Here is a 16667-nt window from a genome sequence, read left to right on the forward strand (position 1 = left end):
GGGTGAGGAATACAGTAAAGGTGAAGAAAGCACATAAGCTCCAAAGACACTCTTTCATGCCTATAGTGAAACTGGTCAGCCAAGTGCAAAAGCCAGCAATGGCAAGAATGAAAATTAAAAGGAATTAGTGATAAGAAGCTCTAACAAGCTATCTCTCAAACTTCATCTTTCTGCTTGTTTAGGGGAAATATTTCCCAAGCAAAGGTTACTTTTATCAGAATACACATGGTTCCATTGCCCTGGAATTGACACCACTTGGATCATTTTGTTTGTTAATGAACCACTGAGAAAAGAATAGATTGATCCCAAATTATCAAGCTGAATTATTTTTTGATACTAAATCTTGGCCAGAAATACTGTTTGGAACACAGAGAATTCTCTATGGAGCCTTCCACATTGAATAGTAAATGTAGGGGGAAATTAGATCCACCCAATGAAAACAGAACCACTAAGGCACTTGACCCAGTAGGAATGAAGTTTGGATCATCCCATCCATAAAAGGAATCCTCAACTAACGGAAGTGCTGAATGAGGATAAACAAAACACAGAATACATAGTGGACAAGACAATAGGGCTTGCATAGGTGACTTTTGGCTTTGTAGGCAACTATAAAAATAAATTCAAGTTCACCCTCAAACATTTACTTTTTAATTTTTATTAGGATAGTATATAATAATTAGATTCATTCTAGGGAATTGGTACGTGTACATAACGCATCTCAATTCTTTATTTCTCTTTCCTTCTACCCCTCATGTATTTTGCCAACATCAGATTTATTTATCTTATGTCATTATAAAGTTAATTAGAGATCTATAGATTAACAACCAGACTAATAGGCCATAAAACACATGAGACAATAATCTAAATCAAGTTACAATTTCAGATACATTGTCCATGCTGGAAAACAATGAATTTCCTTGCTTCTTCTTTTATCCTATTATCTGTCTTTTACTTCACACTTTATATGTTGAGTTTTTCATATGTGGAAAATCATGCTGTATTTAATCTTGTGTGTTTGATTTACTTCACTTAAAATTTTTGTCTTCAGGTGCATCCATTTTCCAATAAATGACTCAAATCTATCTTCCTTTACTGCACAGTAGTACTTAATTTGTATAAATACAAATGTAATAATATAAATATATTAAAACTGGAGGAAATAGCATAGTGAATACAATATACCAATTACCCAGCTCACACAATATTTGGCCAATCTTTTCCATCTATACCTCCAAATATCTAACACTTCTTTCCAAAATTATTTTCATATATATATATGTATATATATAGTTATGTTATACATATATATGTATAAAATAACTTGTATTGAAATCTAAGGAATTCTAAAAGATTTATGGTCTTAAAAGCAACACCTTTGTTATTTCTAAAAAAACTAACACAAACTCCTCAAAACAACCAATATGATACAGTGTTCAAATTTCTAAGCACATAAAACTTTCAAGGTTACAGAATCTTCTTGTTCAGAGCATTTCCTTCTGAATAGAGTTACAAACATACCTTGTGTTAGTCATTTATTCAGTCAATATAGAAACTGTACTATCTATCATCTATCTATCATCTGTCTACCTATCTTCTATCTATCTATCTTTGGACTTTTTGTTTGGGAAAAAAATGGATTGTTTGTCCTAATGACATTCTTCACTTTGCGTTTTGCTAATTGCATCCTCATTGAATCCTTTAATATATTTTTTCTTTTCCCTGTATTTCTAATGAACTGGAATTTAGGTCCAGGCAGAGGCTGAGTTTTATTTGGGAATGAGAAGGTGGACTGTTTGAAAGGAAATGTTTCAAGTTTTTGACTACCATCTAGATGTCCAGAACGGCTGTTTCATTTTTCATGTGATAGTATCGATAATTGATGACCATTACCTAGATTCATTCATTAAATAGAGGTTTGAAAATTATGATATTGTCACTTTGCATTCCTTTTCATTAATTTGCAATACTTACATAAAAATGAGTTTTAATAACTAATGAATATATTGAATAGGAAAAGCATATAAATGCATAATTTTTCCCTAAGCACCACTAGTTACAAATGTATTGAAGTTGTTATTTAAAGTCATTCAAAGGTGACAGATCACGTGATTTTTATCATGATGTTATGAATTCATGGACTTTAATATTTTACATGTGTCCATAATTTATTGTTATTCACGCTCAAACTTTTCAATATTTCACTAGAAGAAGCCTGTTTGAGTTGGATCCTTAGTCCCACAGGCCCAATCTCTTCTTCAGAGATTCCTGGCTTTTTTCTTTGACACGGTACTCCAGATCCAAATCAGGGATCAGTCACATATCAGGAATCTATGACTTCTTTATTTATGTTACTTATAGATTAGAACTCACTGCTGGTTAATATGTTGCTACTTAGTTGGTCATTGTTTCTAGGCCTTTTCAATGGAGAAGGCTAGGAGAAAGATGCACATGTGCACGTGTGTGTATGTGTGTGTGTGTGTGTACACACCTACATGTATTTTTTTAGAATGAAAACCTCTTAGTTCAAATTCAGCACTACAGAGCTCTCATTAACCTCATTAACCTTCTGTCACAGTTGATATTGAAAGCCATGAACCTGGATGAGGTCATTAAGGGAGAGAGCAGAGAAGATATTCTGTGGAGACTGAACTGTGCGGGTTTCCAACAGTGATAACTAAGAGCCAGAGACCACTGAAGTGAAAAAGAAATTAAGGGAGTATATTGTTCCTAAACACAACAGGAGAAAATGGATCAATAAGAGCACAATTCTACTGAAAGAAAAATAAAATGAAGTCTGGCAAGTCATCGCTGGATTTATTAATGTGAACATCTTTGATGTTATTGATGAAAATAGTTGTGGTAGAGTGGTGGAGATAAAAGCTGATGGGAACTGATAGACAAAGCATTGGAAGAAAGTAATTTTAGGTGAGAATTACAGGCTTAAGCTTGGGTTTAGAAGCACGGGTTGCACCTCCCTCCCAGTAGGAAGATAGGTGAATTCCATATATGCAGAGTACGTGTGGCAATGACAGATAGTGATGTTTCTGGTTTTTTTTTTTTTTTTTCTGTTTTACCTTTGAACCCCTCAAATAAGATCATCAGCTCAAGATCTGGAAAAAGTAAATGTTAAAGATCTTAGAAGTTATTCGGGAGAGGGGGAAAATGATTGAGTCATTCAACGGTATGGTCCTAACAGTGCCTCTACTGTGTAGTGAGGTTAGTGGTCATGTATAAAATAAACCCTGAGGATATATCAGTGAGTTCTTCCCAAATCATTTAAAATCAGTGTGGATATAAACACAGCTTAGACAGAAAAGTTAACTTGAGCGACATTTACCAAGAAAGAACAGCAAAGAGAAGAACAAGAGGCTTGGAGCTACACAAAAGAGCCTGATTAAAATGATTGCCTGGTACAACTCTGGTAAGAAGGGAAATGAGAACATTCAGGTTGTAGACTGAATAATGACACCCCTTCCCCTAACACACTGTAGTTCTAATCCCTTGTACTTGTGAATGTGACCTTATTTGAAAGTAGGGTCTTCACAGTGTCATCAAGTTAAGAAGAGGTCATTGGAGTGGGCCCTAATCCAGTAGGCCTTAGCACTGGAGATAAAAACACAATGGAGAGGATGGCTGTGTGGAGGGAGAGACCGGAGTGATCCATCTATACGCCCAATAATGCCAAGGACTGTCAGCAAACACAGGAAGTAGCAGAGTCAAGGAAGGATTTAAAAGGAGTTTTAGAAGGAGTATGGCTCTACCTACACCTTAATTTTAGATGTAGTACCTCCAAAAATGTGAGACAATATAGTTTTCTGGTTTTAAGCCACCTATTTTGTTGCTACTGCCTTAAGAAACTCATTCATTTATATATCGTCTAAGGTTCAAATCCCACCACAATGGCAGAGTCAAGAGGCTGTCACAGAAATTACATGGCCCCCGAAAGCTTCATAGGAGAAGTCTCTTGACCCCTAGTTTGGAGCAGGAAGGAGACGCCGAGGTAAGATACGATCCAGTGCAAGGCTGTGTACACAAAGCTCTGAATATCATGCAAAATAAAGATTAGGTACTTTTGCAACAGTAACATTAACTGGAGCCTCCAGAACCAGGGAAAATAGTCATGTTGGAGAGTGAATTTGAGCAAGAGGAGAATGGATGAAATCACTTTTACAAGGACAAATTATATGTCTTGGTTAGGAAAAACAGACCCTTTGCTCTTTTGACTTCTAAATACTATCTTCCATTTAATTCAGCAATGGCTACTATAGACATGCTGAGAAGTATATCACTTAGAGCTGTTTGTTCACTATTTCTGAAGGCAAACCCGTTTTGCTTGCTAAAATTAAATGCTGGGTCCTTAAGAGTTAATTGTACTTTAAGTACAATTGCTTCATTGTGCATTTTAAGAGAAGCCAAACTTTCCTTACTTCCTCTTTATTATTCTTTAGTAAAATATGCTAATAAAAATATAAATTAACTAACTTGATCATATGCAAGCTGAAATTACATAAGTACATGATACCTTCTGACTATTTACTGCTTGGTTATTGGCAATGTGCTTTTGAATACATGACATAATTTAATCCTTACAGCAGCCCTGTAAATATTTGTCTTCTTTTTCAAAGGAAAAATAAAATATTTGTCTTACAGAGAAAGAAACTGAGATTCAGTAAAACTAAGTGACCAAACCAGAGTCACAGCCATTTAAGGACAGGGTGAACCTTGGGTAATTCTTGTGTCAAATTCATGTATGGTAGGAACCAAATGCAAACTAATACTGCTTGAAATCTTCTAAAATTGTTCCTTGGAAAAGAATTTATTAGAATTTTAGAATTTCTCAGTGTAAGGAGTTCTCTTTCCCTTGGAATTAAGTAGAATAAACAGCCAAATGCCAAAACATCATTTTTTTTTTTTTTTTTCTAATTTCAAGGCTCATAGAAGTCGTGAATGTGACATCTGATCTGTCTCTTGGAGGATTAACGCCTTCTGTAGTAGCAAGCTCTGTAGAGCTCTGAACTTGACCTGATACCTGGTCTCCTTAGATTCTAGAATCCCAGTGGAAAAGGAAACTGTGCAGCAATTTTGCCAGAGGGCTTTTTACATAAAGAAAAACAAACAAACAAACAAAACACAAGGATCCCAGTGACGTCCGTAAGGAACGGCTGGCTGGCAGATTTCTTGGAAGGAAAAGGAGGGATCTTTGTTGCAAACTTCCGTCCTTCCTCTGGCTTCTGTTCCCTCACCCTGTGCCCCCTGTGGAGTTGTGTTTTCTGGGAATCAGCAAGTGAGATCACAAGTGGTCTTTTCTTTTTTCACTCTCTCCCATAAAGAAAGCTTTATCACGTGTGGCCTTAAACTTGCAGCAAATTGCAAAGAAATGCCTCAAAGGCTACAGCTCTCTCTGCGCCCTGGGAGCTGAGATGCACGTCAGTGGCCTTGCCAGCGTGGCCAATTCTCTGCAGACTGCCAGAAAAAAGAGGCCAGTTGGAAAGACGAAAGAGGAGAGATTTCCCGGGGTTGAGACCATGCCCTGCATCTTTTCTCTTCCCTAATCTGCTCTGTCTCTGTCTACCCTGGCTCTCCTGACCTGGCAGAACCGCCCAAAGTTGCTGTGGAATTTACCTCCATTTCCTCTTTCAGTCTGTGATGTGTGGTTCAGCCTCTTGTTGAGCTCATTGATAGGAACAGGCTGTCTTTGACCTCCACAGCCAGGTAAGATTTGGTTTTCATTTGAATTATGCCAGATTTTCCCAGGAGAGAAGCCAATAGGCATCTCATTTCTGCACTACTTGTGGTTTATCCCCAGCACTTCTCAACAGAAGCTGATAGGCCCCTTGTTAGTTTGGTGGAAGTAGGAGGAAGCCTGGTTGGAGAAGTCAAGAAGACCCAAGCTGGGGCTCAAATTTAGACTCTAATGCTTGCTGCTTAGATAGTTTGACAAGTTACTTAACTGCTTTGAGTCCTTTTGAATAAGGGATTATAGTGCTAAACTTGCTGGATTGATTTGGGGTTTACAAAAATATATATATGCATATCACCTGGCTTAAAAGTAGTATTTCCTAAATCTGAATCCCACACTAATAAATATTTGCAAGAGAGAAGGGTCACCTTTCTAAACTACACACATTCCTTTTAGTAATGACCATGCAATTATCAACTGTACCTTGTAAAAGGAGGGATCCTGGAGCTCCAGAGCCAGGCTGGTGCAGAGGGTCTTTCTCAGGCCAGATTCCAGAAGGGAGGGGAGAAGCTGCCTCCCCCACATTCCCTGTAGCTGTCCTTGGTGGTGGACTGCTGGAGTGGGTCTCAGTTATAAGGCTTCAGAGTATCTGTGTGCTCTGGCCTTCCTCAGTCACCTGAGGTCCCAATAACTCAGCAGATTGATTCTTAAACCCATGTGAACCAAGAATTCTTTTTTTTTTTTTCCCCCGAAGTAAAATAAAGTACAGCTGCTGAGCTTGCTTTATTTTGGCCTCCAGAATACGTTGTATATGAACTCAGGGTGTTGAATGAAAACTTTGCCATATGTATTTTCTTCAATGAATTTCATCAGGTGACCCGAGAGCAATGAAGGGTATGGCAGATATAAATCCTTCTAGATAACTGTGTTCTAGCCTTACCTGTGCAGGTGCAAATGCAGAGAGACTGTATGCCTAAGATCTTTCCATTTTTATTGAACTGCTTTCCCCCAGTATTCAAGGGTTGGAGAGGTTCATGGTCACAAGCTATAGCTTCTTGACACATTACTGCTCTTATAATGATTGGCACATTGGCCATTGCGATGACATTGTTCCCAGCAGAGCTCAAAGGGTCAATCTGGGTGCAATTTTGCCATAATACAACATTAACTAAGATCACTGTAGTGTTCTTCTGCTATCCCCTCTGGATTCCAGTTACAGTAATTTTTGTGTCAGCACTTCCAAATATAAGAAAACTTTTAATGTGCTTTCATATCTCAAGTTTTAAAATATTTTATCTTTTTTCTCTTTAACATTATAAGCCTTCTAGACTTAACCCTTTGGGCCTTTAAAAGATACATTTAGTTTAAGTGGTAGTATATTACTAACACTTGCTCTTTGAATTTGGGAAACCAGAAGAACTCCTAAAGCAGTATACCAGTTTGAATGAGATAGGGTAATCTCTGAAGGAGAATTACATTTTTAGCTGTAAACAATACATATTTTATATTGTAAAATCTTTCTGGTTTCTACATTTGTTCTTGGGAGTATTTTTTATCTTTCCTATCAAACTATTTTTCACATGAGAAATGCATGTTCATTGTAGACCAACCAGAAAATGTAGATATACAAACATTTTTTGAAAAAAAATCATATGCAGTGACACCAACCAGAAATGTGTTAATTTTCTGCTTATAAACTTTCTGAAACTTATTTTTAGTCATTTGGTTGTTTTGACTCTTTTCATTATAAGTCACGGGTCTCTGCAGTTCAATTACAGACTGTCAATACCTTCATGGAAAAGAAATCTACTTAACTTTGTATAACTCGGTGTTTTGCAAATCCCCTTTTTATTGTTCTCACAAAACAATATCCTGGAAAAGTAATCAGTCATTTGGTACATATCTGAAGTTAGTTATTTTATCAGATATTGTACAGATAAATCTCTATATTCTTAGTCTCTTGGAATTTGCTTTTATTATTAAATCAGGAATCAATGTTGAATCTAATTAAATGATGTTTTTCTACCTGACATCCTATCATTTTACACTTTTAAATTCTTCACGTGATTAGTAAATAAAATTTACTAGGTATTGTTAAAATTTTTAGGGTTACCCTAATTATAAAATACTCATTAATTAATTTGGATTTGCTAACATTTTCTTTGGGATTATCTAATCTCTGGACTTCTGAAGTGTTGCTTTTTTGTGATATCTGAATGCGATTTCATTATCAGCTTCAAAGTTAGCTTTGTTGTATGAATGCAAGTAATGTTCATATGTTTCCATTTATCTGGTTTCTTTCCTTGTAAGTCATCCCTTAGTAAAGCATTATTGATATATCCCCTGTCCTCCTGTCTTCCATGTCTTAGTTTATGGTATAGATTTACAGTAGTTTTGCTAATGTCTTCCTTGGCTATTTTCCTCTTCTCGTTTGTGTCAAAACAGGCAATTAATATAATTAATATTTGCTAGAAAGTTATTGGTTTTGTCATCATTATACAGTTAATTCTATATCTTGAAAGGAATTTTTGTTTGGATTCCTATTTTTAATTCATTGATGTTTTATCCATGTGTCTGTATCTTTTGATCTACCTTAACATTATCAGTTCTGTATTTTGTTTGCATTTTGGTTTTATATTTTTTTGTTTCACTCACTGTTGTTTCCTTTGCCTAGTTTTAAAAGTTAAAGTTATACATATTTATGAAATGAAACTCTATAAGTTTAATAATATGAATGTATTTTAAAACCAAGCCTTTACCCTAACCTTCCTCAACTCATCTTTTACGTCCTGAAAGAATCCCCTGAACTTTGAAGTTGTTTAGGTCTTCTGATGTTATCTTACATGTTTGAAATGAAATGTTTATTCATGTTTGAATAAAATACACTAGTATTGCTTAATTGTTTCAGCTTGTGATACAATCTGTCAATTCAAGCAAAGAAGGTGTAGTAAACAAACATAGATCAAGCATTGGATTAAGATTCCATGTAGATAAGCAGAACAAGCCTAAATTTTTACCACAATATATGAAATGTTACTCCAAATGTCACTTCATTACAGTACAAAAAGGGAAGATCTCTATTGATGTACAATTGCATCACTGAGTAATCATTAGGTATACCCAGAGGTTATTTTATTTTTTGTATCACTTGACATAGGTCAGCTTATCAAACAGGCACTGTGCCATCTGGAACCCTAAAGAGAAGGGGGAACAGGATGTGTAAACATTGATGTGACCAGGGAGAACTAGATACAGAGCATGGGATACTGTCCAGGGTCTGGTGCAGACAAAAGAGTGAGGGGAGGGTGGGAAATCCAGCGTGGGAATGGAGGGCATCTTTCTTACTTTAAAGCAGACCCAAACTGTACTTTCATCTGAATTAAATCTAAGCCGGAGGTACAAATCTTTCTTCTTTACAAAACTAAAGTAATACACAAATTTAACATCTTTACTACTGTATTAGTGTAAGCCTTGCTTGGTGTACTGGGGGAGTTAGGAGGTGATTTAGGAATCTATGATGGGTGACAACTTCCTGTATTTATGCTAAGAAGATAGATCTAAAGGCTTTGAAGTCTTAATTGTAATGAATCAATATTCAAATGGTTGAATTCCTCTTCTTTCTTTACTGCTTGCTCCTAATTTAATCAGGCAAGGCCACAAAATTAGCAAAATTCTGCCTCATTATTCATTCCAAAGGCAACATTTAAATTTATTCCTGCTAAAATGAGTCTTACAGTGGAGGGGTTGAGAAAGAATGCAGGCTGCAAATTCTGAAGAGCAGAATTAATCAAACATCCTGTTTGATTTTAATTGAAAACATTTGCCAATTCACCGTGGTAACAATAGGCAGCTTCACTAAATTCCTTCCATAGAACTGGAATATACTACAAAATAAAGTGTTCCTTGAAAAGTTGTATAGATCTGAATTCATTTATTTTTGTCTTTACAACTCTTGTAGAGCAGAGTGAAGGAACATTTTCATAATGGACACTTCATCCAAAGAAAATATCCAGTTTTTCTGCAAAAATTCAGTGCAACCTGTTGGAAGGCCTTCCTTTAAGACAGAATATCCCTCCTCAGAGGGAAAGCAGTCATGTTGTGGTGAACTAAAGGTAAAGCGATGAACTAATTAGGGTCGGTGCCCTTGTTTTACTATTCAGATCTTTCATAAAATGAAGTTCAAAATGAGAATTAGTTTCCTTGCTGAAATGTGAAAATTGCATGTGGTTTACTAAAACCATACCTGGTAATGGAAGCAAGCTCTGTCTGACCATGTGGCTTGAACTGTTTCTAGGCTTATTTCACTACCGCTCCTAAACAGGGAAGGGAGAGATAATAGGAACTAATGCTAAATTTCTATGGGCTAGGTATTGTGCTAAGTACAGAGGGAACATTTAATCCATGAAACTTCCATATCATTCTCATTTTATAAAAGAAAATTGTGGCTTTCATTGTTACCTAGTGAAGGACAAGTTTACTCTTTAAATCATGTTCTGTGTGACTAAAACCTTTCTTTACACTAAATATTTACTCAGCAGATGCTTGCATGTCTTATTTTGTGTACATGGTAGCCTGGCTGTCAATAGTTAACATACCATGGACCTACATCTACCAAATGCATAAGCCAGATATAAAAAATGTGTTTTCTACTGAGAAAGAATTTGAATATAAGCTTAACAAGCGCAAAGTTCAACTTGAAGAATAGTACTTCCAGTTTTTCAGTCTTTCATGTAGTACCCTGATAATTCCCATACTGTCACTGTAAAATAGTAATTATGACTGTTAGACTGTGATAGGGTGTCAGGTGTCTGGCTTATGGTTTTCATATGATTTATTTTCTTATCTATCAAAGTCTCTTTTCTCTCTGTTTCACCATATACTGTTCTTCCCTTTAAATCTAGACTCCTTTTTTTCCTTTTCCCTTCCTCTTTCCCCCTCATCCCTTCCTAGTTCCCTTTTCTTTTGAACAATTTCTTTCCATTTCACAATACCAATTGTACACTTTGGTCCTTGTTTACCATAAAAAATAATAAAAGAAGGGTAACATGGAAGCAAGTCTTTGTAACTAAAGAGGGAAAAAAGAGTTGAAGGGAGGAGAGGAGATTGAAAAACAATGAAGCAAGATATACCATGTGTGGGTACAAATTCCCTGTGATGAATGTGACCACTGTGTGTATCTAAACTGTGCCAAAAAACTTAATAAAAAAAGAGAAAGCCATCACCCACACACTCTTGATGGCACTGGGAACAGTAAAGTGCCAAAATATGTGGGCAGTGATGACTGATTTAGTATATATTCAGGAGAGTTAGACTCTAAATGCAAACAAGTCTCAGGAATATATTGACAAATTTATTGTTTATATTTTCTTTACATGTGTGGACTGAGTGGTTTAGGATTACAATATGCTCAGGTCCAAAAGCCAGTAAGTAGAAAGTAAAAATTCTAGGTAATAATGTTGTTTACTACCTAATAATATTTAATTGATAGCATTTCTTTCTCTTTATCATGAAGTAATGATGCACCTTACAAATGATGGTATCTCAGAGCTGATGAAATGCAAGAGTCTCCCTCAGCTGCTATGAAGTTGCTTCATTTTTATTTTGCTTTCTATATTATATTTTAGGTGATTGGCCCTCGATTAATGGGCATTTAGGTCATTCTGATTTTTCACTAATGTAATCAATTCCATCACAAATGTTCTCATGCATACTCCTTTGCACACGTGTGTGATTTTTCTCTTTAGGATACTAAAACTAACTTCTGATAAAAAAATAAATCTAGACTCCTTTGAATGTTTTTTGGAGAAAAGAGAAGAAAGGGAAAGATGAAACTTAATGTACATTTTGAAAGAAAATCAACATACATTTAAAATTCTAAGACTATATACATTTCTTGGAAATCCACATGAGGTTGAATTTGAAGGAAATCTATGGCAGTACTTGAATTAAATCTTCAGTGATAACAGACTTGTTCTCCATTGCTTTTAGTTTATGCTTTTGTCTGTGTGCTCAGTCCTTTCCTAAGTTGTGTCAAGCTGTAGTCAGACTAGGTGTGACCTGTCATATTTTCTAGGTGTTCTTGGGTGGCTTGTCCTTTGTTTACTTTGCCAAAGCATTGGCAGAAGGCTATCTGAAGAGCACCATCACTCAGATAGAGAGAAGGTTTGACATCTCTTCCTCACTGGTAGGAGTAATTGATGGGAGTTTTGAAATTGGTAAGTACTTCAAATGCCTAACTTTCTATTTAAGCTCAAGGTCCTCTTAGGAATAACTACATAATATTGCTTTCCATTCTGTTGTCTGCTGTGATCTTACTTGTTAAATATTTGGACAGAATTTGCCATGACCGTATGCTACAGAGAAGGCAATTTTCTGTCTCAGAATAACTAACAATAAATATTCTGCCCTGGCATCACTATTGTATGACTCATACTATTTGGAGTTTCCAATGAGAATGAGAGAATTTTCTAGATGGGAGAAGGAGATATCATTGATATCTCCTACCATTATCATGTAATGTGCGTATTAGAGGAAACTTGAGATCTCCCCAAAGAATTTTTCAGAACAAAGCCTTTTCCCAAAAATGACAATACTAAAAAACTAAAGCCTTCCCATATCATGATTTCCTAATATTTTCCAGATATTCTTTATTTCAAGTATTTCTCCATGTACTTTTTTTTTTTAACCAAGAATTGTATCCATGACCTTGAACTTGCCAGGCAGGCACTGTGCCACTGAGCTATCCCCCCAATCCTCCATGTACTTTTAATAATTTTAAATATTTAATAATTTTGGTTTTTGGCAGAACAATCACCTTGGTAATTGATGTTTTCAGTGATAAGTATGTGGCAAAGTGTCTTTATAAAAGACCAAGAGATTGTAGGAGTCTTCTGTTCAATTTTAGAAATCTGGAGAATTTGAGTTTGCTCTCCAAAAATTTATTATAATGAGTTCATAGGTTAAGCTATGAAAGGCATTTTCTGTCCAGTGACCTAGAAGAAAAGGGATTCTACGAACAAGAGCACAGGAATCTTGTATTAGTAATTGATAATAGACTGTCTCTTAACAACCTGAAAAGATCAAATGATTTTCATCATTGTTATGGACATTTTCAAAGAGTTTAATCCCAATTAATCTGCTTCCTGAATTGATTGATGGAGAAGCTTTAATTCTTTTTGTCAAGGTAAACAAAATAGTGTTTTCTGTGGCCCTTAATGCAATTTGGAATTCAAATCTATGCCATATTAAAATCTCACTGCTTCAATTTCAGCTTTAACATGAACTTTCAGAAGATTAAAGGAATATTTTTCAACTCTTTAACAACTTTTCTTAGTTTACAGTGTTGATATTAGTTGTTCCTCTGAATATTACAGAAAGAACTAACAGAATGAATAAATAATCTTTTACCTTAGGCCTTTTGCTTCCAAAATCCATATTTTATTCTACCAGAAAAAAATTTCTGTGTTCTGTGCCAGTCAGAACTTAATGTTTGTGTCAGTGACTGGGCAGTCTTGTTAAAATGTAGGTGTTGATTCTGTAGGGAGAGGAAAGTGTCTGTATTCTCCTATGCTCCAGCTGATGCTAATGGTGTCAGCCAGTGACTACTCCATTGTAAACATCTTATCACATCACCCCATACATAATCTCCTTAGAAGGCCTGGACACCTAATTTATTCCCTGATACCTACTGTGCTAATGGTCCTGACCTGAACAGACATATAAAGTCAAGGTCAGGGCAATGGACTGCACCAGGGGAAGGAAGAAGTCTGCAATAACAGCAGCTATTGTATACTGCATGAAGCAGGCTTACCGAAAGAAGCAGATATGAGTAGATAAGTGTTATGCACTTATTGATGCTTTGATTTGCCTCTCTGTCTAGATTATTGTATTATAATATTTTAGAGCTGAAGATGCCTAGAAATTACCTAGTCCAAAATTTTTCCCAGATTCTCAAGTCATATAGGATCTGAGAGAGAGACAGACAGAGACCGAGAGACAGAGAGACAGAGACAGAGAGATGGAGAGAAAGAGAGACAGAGACAGAGACAGAGACAGAGAGACAGAGAGACAGAGACAGAGACAGAGTAAGAGAGAGACAATCTGAATTTGGTACAGGACACTAAATTTTCATAGGATGTGGAAAGGACTCTGACCCCAAATTCATATTAATTCTCCTTAACTGTTCTAAGGATAGAAATTATCTACTGAGTTCTACACTTAAAATGGTTTGAAGTTCTATTGCTTTCACTGACAGCCTTTATCTTAAATTTCACAGGTTTGTTCCTGTTATTTGCCATGCACAGATTTCCAGGCAAAAGAGTTTTCTCTTTTGCTTCTTTCTATATTCCTTCCTTCCATGATTCCGGAACCATTGGCGTCCTTTACCTCTGACTCAGAACTGTCCTTGTTTGTAGAATAATGTCTTTTCCTCTAAGATGTCTCTGATAGTATCATCTAATATCCACACACAGTCAACTGAAGTTCTCGCCCAACAATATTTTTTTTATAACACAGATGTTTTCCAAAGCTGACATTCACCAAGAACATAAAAGGCTTTCCATATCATGAGTTCCTAATATTTTCCAGATATTCTTTTTTTTCAAATATTTCTCTATGTGCTTTCTTTTAAACATTTAATAATTTTGCTTTTTGGCAAGATAGAGAATCGCATTATCTGAAAGCGTAGACAGATTGATACTTTTCTTTCCAATTCTTCAATCTGTTATTTTTCATCTCTACCCAATCTCATTGACCTCAGTACTGTATTAAAAGCAGCAGTCACAGTAGACGTTATTCTCTTGTAGCTGACTTAATACGATGGGTTTTATAATTTTACTCTTCAGCTTTATACTTGCTGCATGGTTTGTACAGATACTTTTTTTCCTTCCCTTTCTATTGGTATGTTTGTGATGTTTAATAAATTCATTTATCATGGGAAAATAGTACATAACCGTATCATGTCTTCATTCTTTTACTTCACTTTCTTCTCCCTTCCCTCGTCCCCTCTCATCCCCAGGTTCCCTTTTAAAAGTTGGCTTGCTTAGATTTGCTCAGATTTTTCTCATCATAAATGAGTGATTATAGAGTGTTGTTACTACTTTTGTTATGACAAACATGGAATTCTTTTTCTTTTATTATATAATGATTTAATCAGTGGATTTTTTTTTAAAAATTTGGTCATACTCTTGCCCTCCTGGAATAAACTATACTTGTTGCTTTGTTTGTTTGTTTGTTTGTTTGTTTATTTATTTATTTATTGTACTGAAGTTTGAACCTAGTATCTTGCACTGAGATATATATATCCCTAGATTTTTTCTTTTTCTTTTTCTTTTTTTTTTTTTGGAGACATGGTCTTGCTAAATTGTCCAGGCTGGGTTCGAACCTGAAGTGTTCCAACTGCAGCCTCCCAGAGGACTGAGATTATACATATGTGCCACCACTGGCCAGATACTTTTATTTGTGTGTACTTGGCTACCCTGTTTGCTAATATATTTTGCTTAGGATCTTTATCTTCACAGTTTAGCTTGGACTCTAATTACAGTTTCTTGCATTGCTGTTGTCCAGATTTGCTTTCAAGGATTTTATTAGATGACTTTAGCTTTCTTTTCTACCATGTGAAAATTTGAATTTGTGCACAGAGTGATAAAGAGGAAGAATTCATTACAGTTTGGTAAAACACTTTGGAGCTGCTCTTCTTTTTAGAGGCTAGCGATGGTAGGTGTGTGTAGGCATTTTGAAATTTACTTCAACTGTTTTAAAGATTATTAATTGCCATTTATTATCCAAGTATATTTCCTTAGAATTCACAAAGAATACTAAGTAAAAGAAGCAAACATTGATATAGGTGTCAGAGACACTGAAGTGGTATCATCTTGTACTTGGCATTGCCAAGAATATAATACAGAAACAACCTGTAAACCTGAGACCTTACTCTGGCCTGTTGGCGACGGCCAGGTGAGGATGACAGGGAATAGCCTATAAACAGAAAATCAGTTTTCATTTTACGTTGGTTTATTTACTGTGGCACCTTAGCAAACATATCAACATAATTATCAGCATAATGTGATTTCAAATGTCTTCTACTGAATGTTTCACATCCAGTTAGAAATCTCATGCTTAATTTTTTGTTGAAGATGTGAACATGATGAAGAATTTAGTTCTTCCTGAAGCCATAAAGCCTGCAGCCACTGTACAGACAGCCTTTCTCACCATCATTATTACTGTCCTCAAGGCTATAAAATTTTCTGCTCACTTTCTAATTGACTGAAGCTGGCAGTGTGACAAACAGTAAATTAGACAATTGCTTACAGATGGAGGGAAGCATGTTCTTCTGCAAAATTGGAAACATCAAGGACTTCAAAGTGAGGCCAGTCACCAACTATCCCTATCAGTTGGAGGGGGAAGTGTTCAGTCCTTTATCCCTGAAGTTTTTCAAAATTAAACAGCTCAAATGAAAATAGCTAAAACTTTAAAGCCCTTTAAAAGTTAAGACCCCTGAACAATGTTTATCAAAGCTGGTTACTGGACTCATTCCCATCAATACACTTGAGCTCCTATTAGAAACGCAGATTTCTTGGCTTCCCCCAGCTCCCCAGAATCAGAAACTGTCTGGATTTGCCAAGTATTTGCAGTTTTACTAAGTTTCCATTTCCCTTACCAGCCCCCTTTCTGTACTTCTTATACAGAACAAAGCATGAGAAATTTTCCTGAGAGCACGTTTAATTGTCACAATTACCAATTAAAAGCTAATTTTTCATGCACTTCACTAGAGACATTTTAGAAAGTATAATTCCAACCTTTACAAATCTCATGCTTTATTGTTTTCTTAAGAGAAAATAGATGGGCATATTTTCTAAAAATTTTATATTTTATAAAATTTGTGTTATTGGTGGACATTACATTATAGAATTCATGTAAATCTGAAGTTGTTTATATGAAATAATTTCATTTTATTTTTTAAATTTTATTTTAAAGAGAATAGTAAAGG

At 35.6% G+C, this 16667-nt stretch overlaps 1 protein-coding gene across 1 annotated transcript in view; it reads left to right on the forward strand.

The window, feature by feature from the left end:
- The first annotated feature begins 5346 nt into the window (after positions 1 to 5346).
- The window catches only part of Slco1c1 (solute carrier organic anion transporter family, member 1C1), a 50984-nt gene continuing 39663 nt past the window's right edge, over positions 5347 to 16667 (forward strand). Inside the window, exons 1-3 of the mRNA XM_005379046.2 lie at positions 5347 to 5712; positions 9639 to 9792; positions 11754 to 11895. Coding sequence (XP_005379103.1) covers positions 9664 to 9792; positions 11754 to 11895 — 271 coding nt within the window. The 5' untranslated portion in view covers positions 5347 to 5712; positions 9639 to 9663. The remainder of the gene's footprint in view (positions 5713 to 9638; positions 9793 to 11753; positions 11896 to 16667) is intronic.

The sequence above is a fragment of the Chinchilla lanigera genome, unplaced genomic scaffold (genome assembly GCF_000276665.1).
Source record: "Chinchilla lanigera isolate Chin_1 unplaced genomic scaffold, ChiLan1.0 scaffold00012, whole genome shotgun sequence".
Taxonomy (NCBI): Eukaryota; Metazoa; Chordata; class Mammalia; order Rodentia; family Chinchillidae; genus Chinchilla; species Chinchilla lanigera.